Source organism: Dendrobates tinctorius, unplaced genomic scaffold (assembly GCF_039654945.1).
Source record: "Dendrobates tinctorius isolate UK_male_01 unplaced genomic scaffold, ASM3965494v1 ptg000070l, whole genome shotgun sequence".
NCBI classification, from domain to species: Eukaryota; Metazoa; Chordata; class Amphibia; order Anura; family Dendrobatidae; genus Dendrobates; species Dendrobates tinctorius.
The window spans coordinates 74,213,883-74,236,068 of record NW_027361738.1 but is presented as its reverse complement, the minus strand read 5'-3'; the positions used below and the strand labels follow the sequence as shown (position 1 = coordinate 74,236,068).

The window sequence follows — 22,186 nt, the reverse complement described above, 5'->3', positions numbered from 1 at the left end:
CTCACAAAGACTTAACTCTTTTGGGAGTCTAGAAGGTCTCCCCTTTTTCCATGACCTTCAATAATATTCTGGGACACTTGAAGACTATATGCTACCCCATTATTGTGCTATGAATGTTCATCCGGAAGCTAATGACGTTTCACTACTAATAATACTCCAACATTGGTCCCTGACATGTTTCTTTTTGCCTTTCTTGCAGGTTTTCTGTGAAGACGCTGATTGACCGTTCCTGCTTTGAAACCATTGATGATTCTGCACCTGAATTTTTAAACTTTGCCTCTATTTTAGAACAGATCCTAAGCCATCGCCTCAAAGGTAAGAAGTGATGGAGGTTCAGAATTATGTGTCTCATTCCGGTGAATGATGATAAATGCAGAGCAGGAGGTTTTGATCATTTTTTTTTTTTTACCACCGACTTTATCTCTATGGCATCACACAATACAATACTTACTGCTTATCTACTGTACACAGCGTATAAAATAAACGTTCTAACACGTTGACTTTGTGGATAAAATTGTCCACAGCCTTTATGTACAATTAATACTCCTACAAATTCAACATTTTATATTCAAGAACGTTTGTAGACTTCCCATATCCAACAGTTTACCACCAATCACCGCAGCTTAGAAACAGCTCAAGCCCGTTAACCAAAAAATTTGCTGTCCATTTATTGAATGACAAACCCCACCAGGCCATCTTGCCTAACCAAGCAATCATGGACCCACCTCACGAAGAGCTATTTCCACCATTGCTTGTAAGTAAACTGTGTTCCAAATTATTATGCAAAAAGAGTTTAGAAGTGATAAGGTTAGAATTTTTTTGTTTGTCAATTAAACTCATTGATGGTGATGTGTGTCAGGGCTCTTTATATCACTGAAAGCAATTGCAGATACCTGTGCACATTAGTTTGGCAGGTGTGTCCAAATAAAGGCAAGACTACTTAAGAAGGCTGTTCCACATTATTAAGCAGCCTACATTTTTTGCCAAATTGGGAAAGAAAAAGGATGTGTCGGCTGCTGAGAAGCAACAAATTGTGGAGTATTTAGGTCAAGGCATGACTGCAATCAACATTGCCAAGACAAATCGTGATCATCGCACAATCAAGAAGTATATAGCTCATTCCCAGCTCACACATGTGCGTGCTGACAAGGAAAAATTGAGGACTGTTTCCAACAGGCAATTGCGTCAGGTTAAAAGAGCAGCTGCAAAAATGCCTTGTCATAGCAGCAGACAAGTTTTTGAAGCTGCTGGTGCCTCCAACGTCCCCCGAACAACAAGATGCAGGGTCCTTCAGAGGTTTGCAGCTGTGCGTAAGCCATCCTGTCGACCACCTCTATCCACTGCACACAAGCAGAAACGGCTCCAGTGGGCCAAACGATACATGAAGACTGACTTCCAAACTGTTTTGTTCACCGATGAGGGCCATGCAACGCTCGATGGTCCAGATGGATGGAGTGGAGGATGGCTGATTGATGGACACCCCATGAAAACACGGCTAAGGCGCCAACAAGGAGGAGGTGGAGTAATGTTTTGGGCTGGAATCATGGGGAGAGAGATTGTCGGCCCCTTTAGGATCCCTGAAGGGGTAAAGATGAACTCCATAATCTATGTGGAGTTTCTAAAACAGCACTTCCTGCCATGGTTCAAGAGGAAGAACCGTGCTTTCCGCAGCAAGATAATTTTCATGCATGATAATGCACCGTCTCATGTTGCAAATAACACATCTGCATCTCTGGCTGCTATGGGCATAAAAGAGGACAAACTTATGGTGTGGCCACCATCTTCCTCTGACCTCAACCCCATTGAGAACCTCTGGAGCATCATCAAAAGGAGTGTCTATGATGGCGGGAGGCAGTACACATCTAAGCAACAGCTCTGGGAGGGGATTCTGTCCACATGCAAAACAATGGAAGCACAAACCATCCAAAAACTGACAAATTCAATGGACGAGAGAGTTCAGAAGCTTCTTTCGAACAAGGGGTCCTATGTGCAAATGTAACATCACCTAGAATAAAGTTTTGACTTGAAAACTGTTTGATTTCATTTTGTAATAAGCTGATAATGCTTCTAACTTCACAATTGACCATTTTTTTGTTCAAAATAAAAAGGTTGAAAACTCTGCTGTGCATAATAATTTGGAACATGCATTTTGAGTGTTTCTTATTTTTAAAAATATACTTTTTCATAGGCAGTTTGTTCAAAAACATTGCAATTATACTAGAATATTAGATGACTCGAAAATAACAATGACTGCAATTTTTTGCATAATAATTTGGAACACAGTGTATAGGTTTAAAATATCGTTACCAAGTTCCGATAAATGTACTGAGTCATCTCTATAAAAGTCGGGCAACCAACCTTCCAAGTCAACGTGACGAAGGGAGAAACCTCCAATTGTTGGCAAAATTTACAGATTGGATCTATTGAAACGTTTCCTTATTTTCTCACAAAATTTAAGATACACTGACTTAACCCAGAGTAACATAAGGATAATTCCAGAAAACTTAATCCTAACCCTTAGAAACCACCTTCTGACCTCTGACAGACCTTTTTTTTTTTAATTGGAAATGGTAACTCCACCGGTCCCAATTTTCTGATATCGCTTCCTCCAAGGTGGATAATAATGATATCAGGGGCTGGAAATCTGTCGCTCATCATCATCACCTGGTCGATCAGGCCATCACATGTTTGCCCTCTGATCCCCAGCCAACACACTTTCATTCAATCAGGAGACCCGTGTCACTGATGTTGTGCTCTGTTTTCTGCCCAATGGATGAAGGGGTACTCAAGAATCCAGACAATATACCCTGTTAAAACTATATAAAAAGACGATTATCACCAACTTTCTTTTTAATGTACAACTGATAACAGTTAGACTCCCATCTCCTTTGTCTTTTTAGTATCTTCTTACTTGACCCTAATCTGGCAGCCTCCATCTCCTCCCCGATACAAAATGAGTGGGTTGAAAAATACCTATTCCCTTAGCCCAAACTAAGCAGACATTTCCTTAGAATACTTCAAAACTGATACTGCGCTAACTGCTTGCCAGGCCCTAGTGGGGGTCAACGGTGTTTCTCGCTAGGCCGCAAGTCCCAGATAGGTTTGTTTCTTGGTATATTGTACGCTCCTCACACTGGCCGCCTTCGTTCCTTGAAGTACGACCCCGGTCCCCACTCTGTGCCGTACATCTACGCTGAAAGTAACAGCTCACACGAATGTCTTTCCTCTGTGGCCTGGACTCTCTCTCAGCCCTGGCTAGGCTCACTCGGCTTGGATCTGGTCTTTCATCTCTGGCCTTGGCTTGGATCTCCCGAATCTGGTGTCTCGTCTCTGGCCTTGGCTCAGAACTTCTTATTCTAGTCTCTCATCTCTTGCCTCTGATCGCCGGGTTTAGTCCCTGAGTTCACCATTCGCAACTGACTACTTGAGTCAGCTCTTTACTTGCTTCCTGTCTCTCGTAATGACAGCTATAAGCCAGCTCGCTGTACTGCTCATCCGTCCTACTACAGGTTTTGGCGCTAACTCATCCCCTTCATTGCTCTCCTGGGCCTTTTATACTTACTAACTAAGCCACAAGTGTCACCTGACCTGGTGTCTTCTCCAATCTCCTCTGTTGTGAGTTCATTTTCCCCTCCGTCACTGAGGCCTGGTGAACTCCCTATTCTAGTGAAGGAAGGTAGTGAGCCTGATTATCAGACACCTGGGACTAATGAAGACGATTGGCTGAGTGTAGTCACTGACTGGATTTAAGGCAGCCTACGCCCTTTCTGCCCTGCGGGTGATTTCTCTGTGGACTCTTGGACACCAGTCTGATTCCTGCTCTCCTAAAGCTAAGTTTTCTGTTTTGCCTTTTGCATCTAAGATTTGTTTTTGTTTTTCTTGCTTTTTGGATTCTGCCACTCCCTGCTGGAGTGTGCAGTGTTCCGTGAGATCTGTCTTCTGAAGGTACCTGAGTGCTGATTTAGTTTTTGAAGCTTAGTTGCTTCAGGGCCATTTTTATATCAGCTTGTTGGCTTTTGTCTCTGATAGGGTTTTGGCAGATTGCAGACAGCAGCTTTCCTATCCGTTCCTATCTAGGTAGTTTTTGGGCCCCGTCTTTGCTCAGCCTGTCTTTCTGTCTGTGTAAGTGTTTCCATCTTGCTTCACCGTCATTATATGTGGGGGGCTGCCTATTGCTTTGGGGTCTGCTCTGGGGCAGTTAGATTTCCCCTTTCCTTCTTTAGGCCTAAGTAGTTCTCCGGCTGTGATCGAGGGGTCTAGGGCATCATAGGAACCCCCCACGGCTACTGCTAGTTGTGTTGATAGGTTCAGGGGTCTGCAATCTGATAGTTGCCAACTTCTCTGGTTTTCAGGACTTAGCTAGCATTTCTGTTTTTGCCTCCTACGGTGACTCAATCATAACACTCCTCCCTGAGGGAGCATACATTTCACTTTTCGGTTCCTACTAATGCAATGCTCTTTCAGCAGATGACAATGTTTATTTACAGATACTCTGCTGAAGCACTATTATGTGCATCACTTCACTCCTTTGTCCCCTTACATATACAGCCTCTGCCTGCTTCATTTATGGGACTGTCGGAAATAGCTGATCGTTGTACTCAACAGTCCTATAGGCAATGACTGAAGAGGAGTTGACCACGCTTGGAAAATTCTATTCCATTCAGGACAGGATTGCAAATGGGATCACTGTGTGTCCCAGCAGTTGCACAACCAACAAACAGCAAGTTATCTATGGATATGGGATAACTTTATTTTTTGGGGAATAACCCATTAATGTTTCTAACCTTCCATACCAGGGGTTCTAAGTTTGAGTCCAAGTTTTCAAAGTATGATCTAACAGTGTCCTGTGGAAGATAGAACTGTGAACGCAGAAGTCTCTCAGTAGCGTGCCTTAGACATTATGTGCTATGGCTGCAGAGAAGAGATGTTTCCTCTGTTTGGTGGTGGGCTGGACAGAATTTGGACTGATCGGAGTCAGCTCGGGAGCTGCGGTTGCACATGTGCGCAGCTTTCCCATTTTTTTTTTTTTTTTTTGCTGGGGGGGGGGAATTTGTCATTAAGGATTTTCCAGCAACATTAGGTTGATCCAAAATATTAGTAACATATCAATACGCTGAGGCATGGTGACATTTGCACTCGAGCTGACATTTCCAGCAATTTTCAGTAAGTTGCCTTGTACATGCAAATAATTATTACAGACAAGGTCTTCTTGGTGCAGAAAATAGGAATAGGTTGAACATATTTCCCAGCAAAAAAAAAAAAAAAGATATCGGCTCCTGTGTCGAATTGTATTTCAGGTAGAAATGCCTGAAATTATTACAGAATTTAATGGTCTGTCAGCAGTAAGAATGCAAATCAAAATGTGTGAAACTAAAAAAAAAAATAAAGTGGTTTCTCTGATCTCAAAGCCTGAGCAGTATGACGAGGTCTAGGGTAGGGTCATAGAAATAGGGCTCCATTGGTTGCCAGTGGTATTATACACAGTTGCAGGGTGCTCATGGTTCGGCATGTGCTCCCATGAAGCCCAGGCCGTAGTATATACAGTATATAGTACGAGCAATTGCGTTATCGCAAATTCAAGTTCCCTGTGAAGACCAAAAATAAAATGGGGGTGGGGTGCGTTGGAAAAGTTTTAGAAAAAGTATATTTAATAGTTTTACTGGCCTCCATTTTTCCCCATCCAATAATAAAGAAATAAAAAAAAAAACAAAAAAAAACAAACAAATTTTGGTATCACCGGGTCAGTAAAAGTCTAATCTTTAAAAATATAAAAGTAATTGACCTTTTAAAGTAAAAAAAAAAAAAATGTCAGAATTGCTGTTTTTCGTTCACCAAACTGCCTCCAAAATGCAATAAAGAGCAATATGACACACCCTGAAAATCGCATCAGATAAAAGTATAGCTCATCATGGGAAAAAAATGCAAGCGTTCACATAGCCACATGAACAGAAAAATCAAAAACTTATAGGTTCACAGAAACATGGTGACACAAACCATTTTTTTTATTACAAAAAGTTCAGAATTTTTTTTATCACTAAAGTATATACGGTATGTAAAAAAACAACAACATAAAAGCTTATTACCATAATTGTAATGATCTGAAGAATAATATTGCCACCTCATTTTTTTTTACCGTGTGATAAACGCCATTAAAAACAAAACTCAAACTATGACGGAATAGCGTTTATTTTACTCCACTTGGATTTTTTTTTTCTTGTTTTTCAGTGCAATAGATGGTAAAGTGAATGGAGAGCATTCAAAACTACAATTTTTATCCTGCAAAAAACAAACCCTTTATTATGCCTATGTTGCTTCAAAATTTAAAAAACTTATGGCTCTTAGAAGAAGGATATAAAAAATAAAAAAAAAAGTGCAAAAAAATGCAAAATGGCCTTGTGATGAAAGGGTTACATTTTATATTAATTCAATTGAAAAACACACAGATGTATAAATAAAAAAAAAAGTGTGTCTATGGAGGGGATAGTCACTTGTAGGGTTTATGCCTTGTTTTATGGCAAATGACCCTTTTCCTTTAAGACTCCTATTGACGACCGTGTAGCTCTAGTTCACACCTTGCAGTCTGCTAAGTGCTGCGCCATTCTTCTGAACGGCGCGCACCATGAATGTCAGCTACATATTATTGGCTATCCAATTACTCTATATTGAGAAAATCATTATATTGAGTGTAAAAAGTAAAGCCCCCCCCCCCCGGCTTCACACCAGGGTCTTTAAAGTTTAATAAAGATCTGTCCATTATAAACTCGATGATCTGTGCTGTACTATTTCCATCTCTTGTTAAGAAGATCGATGGCTGCCATATATACTGGTATTGATTTCTTTTTAGGGTTTGTTTCATCCTCAAGGACCTTTTTGAATTATTTGTGCCGAGGTCCATTATATTGATAAAGTAACGTTCTAGACTTTAGGCAAGCTATTCTGTTTGACCGCCAAAGCCCAAACATTTTCATATTTTTACAGACCCATTAAAACATTTTATAGATGAGCACCTAAAGGGGTATTCTGTTATTCTAGGGGATAATATTTTGATCGCTCTTCTCCTTCCATTAGTACAGAGGAATGTATATGTTTGTAGGTTCCTGCTCAAGCAATTGGTAGGACTGGGGTCCGGCATCTATATGGTTCATGGTGTGTGGGGGATCCTTCTTTAACCCCGTGGGCACCCTGAAATCATGATTGTGTGGTCCTGGTGGTTGCAATGGCAGATCACGGCCAAATGATTGTCTTAATGTTTGTCAATTATAGTCGCCTATGAAAGTAAAATTTTTCAATTTTTGTCATGCTGCTTTGCGTTAATTCCTGAAAAGCATCTGGAGGGTTAAGAAACTACCTGACAGCAGTTTTGGTCCCCCAGAGTCACTTCAAAATTTAAAGGGTGCTTTAAAAAAAGTTTTGTCAAAGTTAAAAAAAAAAAAAAAAAAAAAACAAACAAACTTTTTAAACCTTCTAACATCTTAATAAAATAGAAGTGTCGGGGTAGCTATTTAGAGGGGGCTAAATTAACCCTTCACGGTTGAGCCAGTGATTTCCAAATTATTCCAGTGTTGCTAGCAACTCAAATGACCACACGGAGACGGGGGTCTCTGTACGGGAGGATCGAGGCAGATCACAAAGCCCCTTTATTTTAGTCACATCTTTTATAATCTTTTGCTTAATTATGCAAGGTTCTCAAGTACCAATAGCATCATTTCACTTTATAAGCCAATAATATTGCAAGAAAACCAGAAACTACATATATGTCCTTCATAGAAAGTAGTATAGTGGCATATTCTTCAGAGTTTTACACCCCCGCCTCCCTTATCTTTGCACCTGATGGGAACAGTCTGGTTTCATGACAGTTTGAACTTTTGCCTAATTACAAAATTTATCTTACATCAACAAAAACGGAGAAACGAAACCTTCAGAGAATGGACAAAACGAAACTTCAGCTCTGATTTTAGTATTAACCCTTCACAAAAGAAGACTTTACAAATGGTGGAGATGTGAAAATAGACATTAGGTAAATGTTGTTTAACGTTTTTTGAGGGGTATGACCGTCTGGATTAAATGGACAATCTTTCAAAATGTGAAAATTGCTAATTTTTTTTTTAAAAAATTCTCAAAGTTTTGTCAATTTTTGTTTTTATAAATATTTTTATAAATAAACCCAAAACATATTGAACTAGATTTACATTTACCATTAAGAATAATAATTCACGAAAAAACAATCTCAAAATCAGTGGGATACTTTTGAAACGTTCCAGAGTCACAAAGTGGCACATGTAAGATTTGAAAAATTTGGCCTGGTTATTACGAGGTCAACCCTTTAGATGCCAAATCCTGTAACTAACAACCACAGCATTTAAGCAATGAGAAAGCGGGAGATGACTCCCTCTTTATCCCTATCCACCTCCCACAATGTGATCACCGTTTGCAGATCTGTTGTTTAAGGCCAGGCGGCTCATGTACGTCTCCTGCACTTCCGGTCGTGAGCAGTGCGTACACAGCACAGATGCACAATGACTTTGTCGAAATGAGCTTTGCAGGGAGCTGTTGTTGATGTCGGCCCTTGCAAATCATGTTGTGACGCCCACGGGGGGCGGTGATGCGTTGGGGTGTCAGAGTGGGCTACTCTGCAGGAGAAGCTTGGTGAGACGTGACACACTTGGTGGTAGCCCGATGGTGATGAATGTGGGGACGGTGTATGAGAGGCGGCACTGCAGGAGATAGCGGCAACGATGAGCGAGGTGGTTCTCCAAGAGGCCGCACAGCAGGAGATCACAGCATTGGAGACCTCGGGGCCCCATTGATAAGTTTACCATGGGACCTTGAATTTTCTCGTTAACCCAATGGGCTTTAGGCGGTGCTACAGACTCCTCATTACTAAGGCTCAATTGCCTCTGTAAGCTATACTTTATATTTTTCCGCCATATTTTAGCCTTGATTTGTGACTTGAATTATCCCAAAAACCATCTTGCGTCAATTTGGAGCGTCACATCCTAGTATTCGATTATCTTGCCTCCACATCCATGCTGTAATGAATCCTTGGCTGATAAGGGAAGGAGAGACCTTTACTACACCAGATAAGATTTGTGCTCGGAGATACAAATATGAGAAGGTCTGATCTCGAAGGGAACACTGACCATCTGAGGATTTAGTTATCTGTGGATTTAATTACTCGGATTAATGTTTCCTTTTATCACAGATCATGTCAGATTAATGTCCGTCTGACCTTCCACAACATAAAACCCTCATTAATTCTTCTGCTGGCGAATAGTGATAGAATGCTGTATTACAGCTATTCAGTTAGACATCGTCACAGCTTACCCTTTAAGGGCAGCTTATAGGTGCATTGGTGCCAGACTAAGTTGACAAAATGTCCCTTTTTTATTCCCTATCAAACTTCTTCATGTTTACCACCGAACACGAAGTAGTTTAGAAGTTCTTGATTATATTTCTGGTGATCTCAGATTATTTTCATTGTTTATACGCCAGGGAAGGTTAGGGGTTAATAACCCTGGAGATCTAAGGTGGCTCACAGATTAAAATCTACCGTAATAGTTTTAATAATTTGGGATGTTCAAAGGGGATAATGTAGGATTCTAGGGCACAGGTATCTAAGCCTACCTGTTACTTCACGTAAAACCTGTTGAAACTTCTTGCAACACTCATCCCCCATGACAAGTTATAACTGCTTTTGGGGCATATACTCATCTACTGTGCCCAAGAACAATCCCAATTCTCTGTAACTTGCTTTTCACTTCTCTTCATTGTGCAGTTCCTCTTCATCAGTATTTTGCAAGAACTATTGGTGCTAGAACTTCCTTCCTCTCTGTTACCAGAATGTATTGTACATGCTGAAATTCTGCTTCTCTATTTCACCTGAATGCAGTTTGGTAGAAAGGAGAGCGGGAGCAGAGGCAAAGCACCACCCAAACTTTCTGTAAAGAGAGACAAAGCTCCTCCCCCGCACTGTCTGTGGTGACCAGTAGCTCCGCCCCCGCACTGGCTGTAGAGACGGAGCTCTGCCCCCGCGCTGTCTATAGAGACCCAGAGCTCCGCCCCTCGCACTGTCTGTGGAGACCTAGAGCTCCTCCCCCGCACTGTCTGTAGAGACACGGAGCTCCGCCCCCGCACTTTGTGGAGACCCGGAGCACCGCCCCCGCACTGTTTGTGGGTTTGTGGAGACTCAGAGCTCCACCCCCGCACTGTTTGTGGAGACTCGGAGCTCCACCCCCCGCACTGTTTGTGGAGACTCAGAGCTCCACCCCCCGCACTGTCTGTGGAGACCCGGAACTCCGCCCCCGCACTGTCTGTGGCGACCTGGAGCTCCGCACCCAACCTCCCCCACACACACCCACACAATGTCTGTGGAGATCTGGAGCTTCGCCTCACACTTCCTGTAGTTGACTCGGGACCCTCCTCTGCTACACACAGATTGCATTTAACAGGCAGTATCCAGTAAGTTACACAGAAAGGAAACTCCTAGTGGCCGTCATTTTAAAATCTTTTTTTTTTTTTTTTTTTCTGGTTGGAAAGCAACATAATTTTTAAATAACTTGAGGTAATCTGGAAATCACCTTATCTGAAAATACAGGGCTTATTCCATTTTTTATTTAATTTTAGGGCCATAATTCAGAGTTTTGATTCTGTTATACACTGCTGCAATTCTTCTGATAGCTGCCGCCCAACTTGGAGTTACAGGGGTTCTTCACAATTTCAGTAGGAGATAAGCTGCAGTACCTGAGCACGGCCACTATGGTTTACGACGCTGTGCTGTTTTGGCTCCGCATTCTCTTTATACATGTATATATGTGTCCTTTCTTGTAGAAAACATTGTCTATCCTCCTCCTCCTCTATATTGTGAAACTAGCCAATACCTGAGACCAGTTATATGATTACACGCAATGCTACCAGACGAGTGCATTATGTGTAATCTGCTCAGTCACTAAGAGGACAACCCCTTCTTGAACTAAATGTTTGGTCCCCAATAAAGTAAAAGAACCTATACTTCACTCCCGTGCCGGTGCCGTTCTAGTGTTGTCAGAACTCGCGGCCTCCGGGCTCTTGTGCGGTGTTGTGACACTTGGTGCCTGGCGTCCAATCAGCACTGGCGTCACTGTCTCCCCTTTGTACGGATTGAACATGAAGAGTAAGTCAGGGATCAGCTGCAACGCTTGCAACGAGTGCTGACAACGCTGGAACAGCACTGGCATGGGAGATGAGCATAGGCTTTCTTATTTTATCGGAACCAAACATTTAGTTCAAGAAGGGGTTGTCCTAGTCGTGGATAACCCCTTAAGGAATTTCTTCTAAAGCGGGTCAATAGGTTAAATTTTATTACTCCATTGGCAGCATTGTACCCATCCTGGTGTGGTGGGTACGGAGATCACAGGGGATTCTGATTCTTCTTTTTGCATATTTTGTATATTGACTCCAGGGAGTCCCCATTTGGTCACTTTGGACAGAATTGCATATGTTTGTTTTCCTCTCCACACTCTCCCTTTGGTCAGTCCAAAATTACTTCTGTTTATGTATATATGCCTAGAATGCTACTCCAAAAATATCCACGGTGCCCCATTATGGCCCATCAAAAGCCAAAAAAGTGTCATTTTGGTTTACGTCAGGCTGTTCTGTGCAGTGCCTTAGCGTGGTAAGAGGATGACAAAGGTGATTTACCTGGGCATAGAACTCTATGGCAACGCAACATTTTTTACCCCAACCCTTCAATGTTGACTGCAATGGGCAACGTTGGCAAGCCCACTTCTTTTGGAAGTGATGGCCATCTGCTGCTTTTTCATCCCAGTCGCTGCCACCAGGTGAGTTTGATATCGACTTCTGCATCTTTCACATGTAAATACTGAGTTTTGTCGGGTTTCAGCAAAAAGCTGAATAAAGTTGGATGGCCAAAAGCCAAATTATTCTTACATCAGTATTTTCTTAACACAAAATATTTAGAGGATAAGAAATTTAGTAGTGGGCTAACGAAAGAAACTCAATGAGCGCTAACTGTTCCATAGGTTAAGGGGTGCAAAATGCTTATTTTTCCCAGGGTATCGACAACCCACACTACTACGCCACTGGTTCAATGAAATGCCACCTTACCTGTAGTGAAAAATTTAGTTGAGTAGACTTTTGTATGCAGAAGCATCCATGAGGAAAACAATCGCTGGGAAAATGACCTAAATAAGGACAAAATGTGCAGGAAAAATTCAATACTTATCCCATACAGCGCAGACTAGGTATAATATCCACTAAGTATCTCAAATTGGGGGAGCTTGTGGAGATGCCCAACGCATGTCGCCACCGCAGCGCTTGTTTGTATCTATTTGAGGATATTCGTTCCTCTATTTCTTGGACTTAGCCATATGCCGAACATGCAGTTTTTCCTCATGTGAGGATTCTATCTCTGCGGTGTTTGTTCTTACTGGTCCTTTTATAGGTTCTATTTTACAGGTGCCCGTTTGATTCAGGCAGGTTTGTTGGCCACTCACCTTTGTAGCAGCACTTTTCCTGTTTATGATTGCACTATTGCAGTACATACTTTGTGTTTTGGCTTCTTTTTACCTGGGTGTGTAATTAGAACATAGCCATTGAATACTACATGGTTTGGTTCCTTGAGGGGAGCTTTTAGCTCTCTTATGGGCCAGTAGGGTTTGTACATGTGTCATGTTTGACTTTTAAGTGTTTTTAATTGGTTATGTTTTTGTGTATCCAACAAAGTATTATTTTGCATATCATAGGTGATTCTTGTTCTAGTCTGTAGCTTTTCTCCCTATTATTTAGACCTTCTTTCTAGATTATGAAGGCAAGAAAATTGTTTATGGCTCGGATATGTAAATCATTTGGCAATCGATTGGGTTGCCCAATAGTATTGAGCAAACGTGCTCAGATAAGAGGTATCTGAGCAAACTCTGGCGCTAATGGAGTGTCTTCGGCATGCTCGAATACTATGTTCGAGTCCTTGCCGCTGCATGCCTCGTGCAGAGGTTGCTTGTTTGTTCGGCATTCCCTGCATGTGTTGCGGCTGTTGAACAGCCGTGAGCCATTCAGCCACAGCGACTCGAACATAGTATCCGAACACGCCCAAGACACTGGTAGCTCCCGGGAATGTGAGGATAACACCTTATCCCAGCACGTTCTTCTCATCACTATTCCCCAACATTCCTGAGATTAAGGGGCTACCGGAGTTGATGTTGCACTGGGTCCCCTTCGCTGTGTTTCCCTGCATAGCAGCCCCCCGGCTGCCCACTGCGCAGTGAAACTGCACCACAACTCTGCACAAGGGACTGGATTATCTACAGTTCCTGTCTGCGCACAGAAAAATTAGAAGAGGCTGTAGCGCTGTTGGCGATCCCAAAGGTCGATCCCCCACTGATTATAGAGTGATTGATAACATATCCTGTATTAGATGGGAATACCCCTTCAACAGTCCGTTGATTCCTCCATAAGAAGTTTCCCGCTGTGTTCTTCCTACCTGACCTTGGTGCGTCTTCAGTACATATTACTACTGATTCTTCATAACTGTTCTCTTTCATGTGTTTTAGATGTTTCTTCCTTTGATCAAATGCAAATCAGAAACATTCATTGAATTACCCCCAACCCCAGAGAGGTCTCCTTTCGAGTCCAATCTTCAGTAGTCGGTCATATTTGATGACACCAGCGGATTAGGCGCCGGAAAGAAAATCTAATTATGTATATGTACTCAGAATAACACACGTTTTATAGCAAGTGAAGCTGACGGCCCCAATTTGTCCCTACACGTGTCTTATTGGCCTTTTTTAAAATGATGGCTTTTATCTCTGGAAATCAAGGGTTTCTAATCCTGCCCTCTAGGGAGGAGGCCGACCGCTCGCTAACATAATTTACTAATTAAGTCTGTCATATGTTTCATATAGCAATGTATTCCGGAATCAATTACTGTCCCATTCTGGCAGAGTGTTGTTTTTTTTTTGGTTTTTTTTTTACTGGACATCATCATTTGATACAATTATATAGAAACTTGTTAAAATAGTGCTTAATAAAACATACAGCTTTTTTATCACTAGAAATGCTTATCGCACAAGTGACCTAGAACGAGTAAAGTAGTGTGTGATTAGATCCATTGATATACGGTTTCCAGGATCTGAGATTCAGGAGATGGAGACTGCCTTGGTTCCAGCTGAAAAGGACTTCTGGGAGGAGTCTTCTAACCTGAACCCTTTTTCAGCCAGTCAGTATTGCAGAGAATATTTTGAAAGATGCTGATTGGCTAAGGGCATCTGAATGACAGCAGCTCGTTCCTGTTCAGTTGAATGCCAAGCTTAGCACCCACTAAATAAACAATTTGTGGTTTAGCTAACAGAGATGTAGGACCTTTTTTTTTATTTAATGACCACTGAGAAGATATCATGTTACTAAAGGTTTTCCACCTATCTACCAAGAGTTCACGTTTTTACAGTATGACCGCTTTAGGACTGCAAACTGTTTTGTATGGGCAGTCTCTTGAAAAAGAGAAGAAATTTACATGAAGCAAGAAATAAGGGAACCAAAGCCTGTCATACAAAAATGTGGTCAACAAGAAACATCATGATCTTCTTAAAGGGAACATGTCACCAGGTTTCCCTAATATAAACCAAAGCCACCATCTTTAATCGCAGTCCATGAACCTGTATGTAAGCCACTAATGCCCCCCCCGCATAACCCCCCAAAAAATTTAAGTCTCCCACGCCATATGCTAATTGACGGTAGGGTCCATTGGGCTTCAGTGGTCTGCACTGTCCTCTGTTGGCTAAATCTTTGTCCAGCTTCCATGAATGATGTGGCTGACTCGTCCTACGTCATCCACAGATCGTTGTGACTCTTGCGCCTGTGCAGATGCAGTATGTTCTGCCTTCCTAAAAGAAAGAAGTGTGCTGTACTGTTAGTAGGGCAGAGCAACGTGCGCCTGCATTTAAACTGCTCAGTCGCAAGATTTGCAGCGATCTGCGGATGACGTAGGATGGATCATCCACATCAATAACGGCAGGTGGACGACGATTCTGCTGGTAGAGGAGACACAGATCATTAACCAGCTCCACCCATCGGACTGGACCTTACTGGAGACTTATAAAAAGGTATTTTGGGGGTTATGCAGAGTGAGTTACTGGCTTGCAATAATGATGATGGACAGCAGTACAAGAATAGTTAAAGGTGGCATTTGTTCATGCTGGGAAAAACTGGTAATCGGTTCCCTTTTAAAGATGTACATATCAATATTTGCAATGCAAAATCAAGGATGTTAGAGGTTCTTACCTCGAGCTGCCTGGGAAATCTTGAAAACGCCCACTTTGGGCTTGGTTTTATTAAGCCCATCCCTTTTATTCTGTCCCCGGGGCCTGTGGCTGCAAATATGGCTCTGTGAGATGCTGGATCTCTTCACCTTACTTACAATTGGCGACGGCAACAGATAGCTCAACTCAGCTGCCGGCACACATGTTATGAAGAATCCAGAAGAGGCTTTGATTTCTTTAAGAATTCTTGTTGCATGCATACAAACAGCAGCAGGTAAAAAAGACTTTCTTCAGACAGGCTGAAAAGCGCATGTGCCTCTAATGAAGCCAAAATGGAGAATCAGACACAGGGGGAAGAAGAAGGAAGTGACATCACACCCAGAAGAGGGAGACAGAAGGGACAAACTTGATGGAAAGGGAGGATTTCAGCTATGCAAAACACAGGAACACATAGCAACAGTAAAACAATATGAGAGACTGCAATACAGCATGTAAAATGCACAGGACAGTCTGTAAAATGTCTCATTCATGGGACATGACACTCCCCGTCTGAAATCTCTATGATGTCCTCTGGAGATGTCACTGTAGACCTGAAAAACAAAGGGAAAACAAGCATGCAAGTAAATAACAACAACAGTTGTAGTCCGATTGGCATGGTCCAATCTTCAATTGGAGGCATGAAGTCCTCAGCAGCGGAATAGTCCAAACTTAAACCCATCTTCAGATTGGGGAAGCCGCAACGTGCAAAGACTTCCACAACCCAATAATCCGCTGGAGAAAGTTCAAATGTTAGAATGTTCCAATACAGCTGGAGGAATATATGGCGGTAGGCTCCCCGCAATGAGCTGTGTCCATAAACAACGACTTTCATGTGATGTCTTCTGACCATCTTGAGAAGCGCTCAAAGCGGAGAGACCTCAGTTTCAATTTTGGCATCACAGAAGTGTAGTGGGTAGAAAGGATTGGTCTGATCTCTTTGTCAGACTCTGGTTCCACCAGCTCGTAAATGTTGTTGCAGGCCCTTGAACTGGAATCCTCGTACAGGAGCCTTGAAGGTGACACCCATATGTTGTCATTGAATATAGACGCGACGGTGAGTCTCGTCCCTCGGTCAGCTGGATTCATGTCAGTAGGGACGTAGTACCACTGGTCAGGGGTAGAAAAGCTTCTGATACGCTCTACTCTATTGCTGACATAGACGTAAAATTGTTTTGTTTGGTTATAGATGTAACCAAGTACCACTTTACTGTCTGTGTAGAAGGTAAATGAATCAATAGCAATGTCCATTTCATCCTTTATACCTTCAGCTAACTCCACTGCCAGAACGGCGGCACAAAGTTTGAGTCTTGGAACAGAGTGAGCAGGTTTCGGAGTTAGTTTTGCCTTACCGAGGATGAATCCATAATGCACCTTGTTACCTTCTTCCAAAGTCTTCAGGTAGGCCACGGCAGCTATAGCCTCTGTAGAAGCGTCGGAGAAAATGTGGACTTCTCTTCTGATGGTGGCTGAAAGGGTGCCTGGGGAATAACAACGTGGGACTTGGAAATGCTCTAAGACCTTGAGAGACTTCTTCCACGCCTCCCACCTTTGTTGTTTCTGGGACGGTAGCGGAGTGTCCCAATCCGTACTCTCGGCCGTCCACTGTCTCAACAGTATCTTGCCTTGAATGGTGATGGGTGCGATAAACCCGAGAGGATCATAGATGATGTTCACAGCAGATAGGACTCCTCGTTTAGTGAAAGGTTTATCGCAAGCTGACACCTGGAAAGTGAACGTGTCCTGCTTAATATTCCAAAGCAGATCGAGGCTGCGTTGCGTGGGAGGAACGTCAACTCAGAACAAGATCCCTTACACCAGCAGCGTGATCCTCAGATGGAAATGCTTTCATTACTTTTTCACTGTTGGAGATGATTTTGTGGAATCTAAGGTTTGCTGTTGACATTTCCTGAGTCCTAGAGAGCAGATCGATAGTCTCTTCACTTGTGGGAAGAGACTTAAGCCCATCATTTACGTAGAAGTTTCTTTCCACAAATAGACGAGCATCAGACCCATACTCTCTCTCACCTTCCTGTGCTGTCCATCTTAGTCCATAGATGGCCACTGCAGGCGAGGGGCTGTTCCCGAAGACGTGCACCTTCATCCTGTAGTCTATGACCTTGTTGCAGACGTCGTTGTCTTTCTTTGTGCCATAGGAGTCTGAGGTAGTTTCTGCTATCTTCTCTCATGGTAAAGCAATGAAACATTTGTTGAATGTCAGCCATTACTGCGACAGATTCTTGTCTGAAGCGAATCAGTACTACTATAAGGCTGTTGTTTAGATTGGGCCCAGTGAGGAGCAGGCTATTTAGGGAGATGCCTTCATGCTGAGCACTGGAGTCAAACACCACTCTAATTTGGTCGGGTTTGCGAGGATGGTAGACACCAAAGGATGGAAGATACCAGCATTCTTCACCTTCTTTTAGCGGGGGTGCGGGTTCCGCGTGACCTCTATTGAAGATATATTCTGCATGAAGTCGACAAAATGTTTCTCCATCTCCGTCTTTCTCTTTAAGGTGCGTTTTAGGGATGAAAACCTTGCCGTTGTTTGTTGCAGATTATTAGGTAGCCATGTTCTTGGAGAACGAAAAGATAAAGGTGCTACCCAGCTATTTGAATCGTCTTGGGCGAATTCCTTTTCCATAATCTTTATAAATTCTTTGTCCTCCCTTGCAGGTGCTAGCTGGTTGTCTTCTCTTGTAGAGATGAACACTGTTGACCCGAGGTCATCATTACGGGACAGGAATATGTTTGTGTCGTCAGAGGTTTCTTTCTTCCACTTGTCGCTTATCATCTCTTTCACCCAGTAATGATGTGGGCATGGTTGAAAGTAAGTGCTGCGACCATTCGGTAGGACGTGAGTCTTAAATGAGGAAATCCTCGTGGGACTCTTCATCTTTTCTATACAGACATTGCCTATGATAACTCAGCCTAGGTCAAGGCGTTGAGCAAATAGAGCGTCGTGTGGCCCGTTGATTTGCTGACGTACCTTGTGAAGTCGCAGAATGTCTCTGACAAGCAGGATCAGGATGTTTGCGCTGTTGTCCAGAGCTGGTATCTTGCCTGCCAAAGTCTTAAGATGAGGGTGATGGAGTGCAGCCTCTGGAGTTGGAATTTCCTCTCTGTTGGATGGTATCTGGTTGCATTTGACCAGAGTGGGTAAGGGTATCTCCACATTGTTCTCAAGAGAAGACACCATGAGTCCATTGGCTCTTCTCCCAGAGACCTCTGTAACACCGCTTCAGGTGCCTAGGGTGTAGGGGTGAGAGTTTCCCTTTAAGTCAAACATATCAAAGAGTTCTGACCTTGCAAGTGCCCGGTTGCTCTGATCGTCCAGGATAACATACACCCTTGCGGTTTTCTCTGGTCGACCCTTGGGATACACATTCACCAGGCAAATCTTTGCGCACGACTTGTCCCAGAGCCCTTCTCCGCATGAAGAAGATGAAGAAGATATTGAGATAGAACTCACTGTTTGAACAGCGTCCTCCCCGCCTTGTCTCATGGTGGGGGAAGGTGTAAGCTGTGCAGTGTTAGATTGGTATGGATGGAGCGGTTGCACATGCTCTTCACTGTCGCACTCCAAACACTTAATAGATATTTTACAGTCCTTAGCAAAGTGTTCAGTAGAAGCGCAGCACCTGTAACATATCCCAAAGTTCTTCAGAAGCTCTTTGCGTTCCTGGAGTGGTTTCTTTCTGAAGTCGATGCACTTCTTTAAGGGATGAAGTTTCTTGTGAATGGGACACATACAATTAGGATTCTCAACCTTCTCACCTTTGTCGCTCTTATCTTGTGATACTGAAGGTGTGGGAAGAACATCAGTCTTCTTGACGAACATTGGAGCTCGATGGTTCTTGTAGTTAAGACGTGGACTGTCGTGTTTAGGAGATGAAACGGTCGCTGTGTTCTCCATAGGAAAAACTTAGATCGGTCTTACACTCTGCAATATTTTCGATGAACTCGCAGAAGTAGGAAAATGGAGGGAAGGAGACTTGGTTTTCCCTTTTGTATTTTGATCCAAGCATGGCCCACTTATTTTGGATATGGGCCGGCATCTTGGAAACTATTGGGTTTACCCCATGAGCAGTGTCCAAGGAGCTGAGGCCAGACAGGTACGGGTCTGCATTGGCCAGCTGAAGCTGTAACAGGAGGTCGCTGAGCTCTTGGAACCTTGTACTGTCCTTATTAGATACCTTTGGAAAATCCTCTAGTCGCTTGAACAGGGCCTTTTCTATGACCTCAGGACTGCCATAGCTTCTTTCTAGCCTCTTCCATGCAGCGGTGAGACCCGCGATGGGATTACTGATGTGGACAGATTTAAGTCTCTTGACCCGATCCGTGGATTGTGGCCCAAGCCACCTGATTAGCAGGTCTAGCTCTTTAGCGGCGGTGATGCCTAGGTCACTGATTGTGGTTTCAAAGGTACACTTCCAACCCCTGTAGTTCTCAGGTTTATCGTCAAACTCTGTGAGACCGGTCTTAGTTAGATCACGCCGAATTATATACCTTGCAAGGCCAGTCATATCAGCATTCTCTGATTTTGGAAGGACCGATGCTTTCTGGGTAGCATTGTTCATACAGTCTGTGCTTTGACCTGGGAATGCAGGTACATATGGGGCAACGTAGGCGTTCAGTCCATTAACTGGCTTAATGAGCTTGGTTTCTGCCACACATGGGACTGAAATTGTGTGACTGACCGGAGTGTGGTGACTTGCCTGCATATTGGCCTGCACGTATGTTTCTGTGTATAAGGTTTGGTGAGGTGCAGGTTTCCGGTACATTTCGGTGCATAGAGGAGGATCAGGATGCAAGGTTGGCAGCACATTGTACTTACATTAGGTGCAGAATGCGGGTAAACACTCTGTGTCCTGTTGTCTCAGGGGAGCATCTGTGCGGTCAGGAAGGATTGCAGGAGCAGGGGTAGCGCTGTATTGGCTTTGTACTTAGTCTCTACTACACTTAAGAGGATCTTCAGTATCAAAATCACTTAAACTGATGCTGTCTCTTTGGCTGCCACTGATGGCTTGTTCCAGGACCTTTAACCTTGCTATGGCTATGGTGTGTTCGCGTTCCTTCTCTAGGGCCTCTATTTTCATCTCAGTTTCCTTTTGAGCGAAGGCAGCTTGTATTTTAGTGGCCTCGGCTTCTGCACATGCTTTTACGAGTTGTTTGAGGGTTGAAGATTTTGAGGAGCGTAACTTAAATGATCGCTTTGACTGGCTGAGGCAGAAATACAAGATGACATCTCGGCTATTAGCGCGATTCTTGCCTCTGTCTTGCTTTTATGTTGAGCACCATGCTTTCTCTCTGATTTAAGTTGTTGGAAAGCTTGTAGCTCTTTGCAGGTAACTAATGGATTTAAGGGCCTGTCACACTAAACGATATCGCTAGCAATATCGCTATAACTTGTGACGTTATAGCGATATTGCTAGCGATATCGCTGTGTGTGATACTTACCTACGACCGCTCCCCCGCTGGTTATCGCTGATCGCGCAAGAACGTCCAGGACTGTTTCTCGTCGGGCGCTTCCTGCGGCGCTTCCTGTGGAGAGACGAGCGACGAGCGTGGAGCTGGGTGGGAGGACGTCAGGATCGCCTCGTCTGACAGGTAAGTAGTGACCCCCGACCCCTGCTATGTCGCTGGTGAGATCTGCCTGTGTGGCAGCTCACTAGCGACCACTTAGCGATGCACCAGCGATCCTGACCGCGTCATATCGCTGGTTGGGATCGCTGATGCATCGCTAAGTGTGACAGTACCCTAAGTCTCTTTAACACTGAGATATACTGATCTGCTATTATTACATAATGTTGATAGTCTGAACACAGTTGTGCAAGGGTTCCCTCTGGTGGTCGTTGGAGAGAAGCAGGCTGAGACAGGCTGTCTATGTGAATGAGAAGATCATGTTTACTGGATTCTAGATTCTCCCTTATTTTCCATGTTGGCTTTGTGGGACGTCTAGCCTTCTCACTAAATGGAGGATCAAGTTCTATGCACTCTTCCTCTAACAATAGGTCTGTCAGAGACCGTGTAGTCATTCCTTCAGCCATCCTGATTCACAGGGAGAAGGGGTAGTCTCTTATATGCTGAGGGTGCTCTGCAGGAAGTTCTGTAGCTTTATAGAGGCTGTGGGATTTACAGATGAATCTGGTAAGTCTTTTTTACTATTCTGTCCACGGGGCCTGTGGCTGCAAATATGGCTCTGTGAGATGCTGGATCTCTTTACTTTACTTACAATTGGCGACGGTCACAGATAGCTCAACTCAGCTGCCGGCACACATGTTATGAAGAATTCAGAAGAGACTTTGATTTCTTTAAGAATTCTTGTTGAATGCATACAAACAGCAGCAGGTAAAAAAGACTTTCTTCAGACAGGCTGAAAAGCGCATGTGCCTCTAATGAAGCCAAGATGGAGAATGAGACACTGGGAAGAAGAAGGAAGTGACATCACACCTAGAAGAGGGAGACAGAAGGGACAAACTTGATGGAAAGGGAGGATTTCAGCTATGCAAAACACAGGAACACATAGCAACAGTAAAACAATATGAGAGACTGCAATACAGCATGTAAAATGCACAGGACAGTCTGTAAAATGTCTCATTCATGGGACAAACCACCTTTTGTTTACTAGTTCACGGGCTTGACCCAAGAAAATCACCATGTTAAGGTTAGGCATGGCTCCCTGTTATGATTGGGTCACCGAGGAGGAAAACAAAGCCAAGCTAAGTCACAGAAAACCAGAGCGGTTGGTAACTAGCGGATTGCAGACCCCTGATCCTAACCACACAACTAGCAATAGCCGTGGAGCATACCTACGATGATTCTAGATGCCTCGTCACAGCCGGAGGACTAAATAAGCCTAAAGCAAGAAAAGGGGAAATCTAAACTGCCCCAGAGCAGAC

General features: G+C 43.4%; 1 protein-coding gene across 2 annotated transcripts in view; it reads left to right on the top strand.

The window, feature by feature from the left end:
• Positions 1-22,186, top strand: part of RUNDC3B (RUN domain containing 3B) — a 174,720-nt gene that overhangs the window by 46,880 nt on the left and 105,654 nt on the right. For both annotated transcript variants that reach the window (XM_073581919.1, XM_073581920.1), the window contains exon 2: positions 200-315. In XM_073581919.1, the coding sequence (XP_073438020.1) occupies positions 200-315 (116 nt within the window). The remainder of the gene's footprint in view (positions 1-199; positions 316-22,186) is intronic.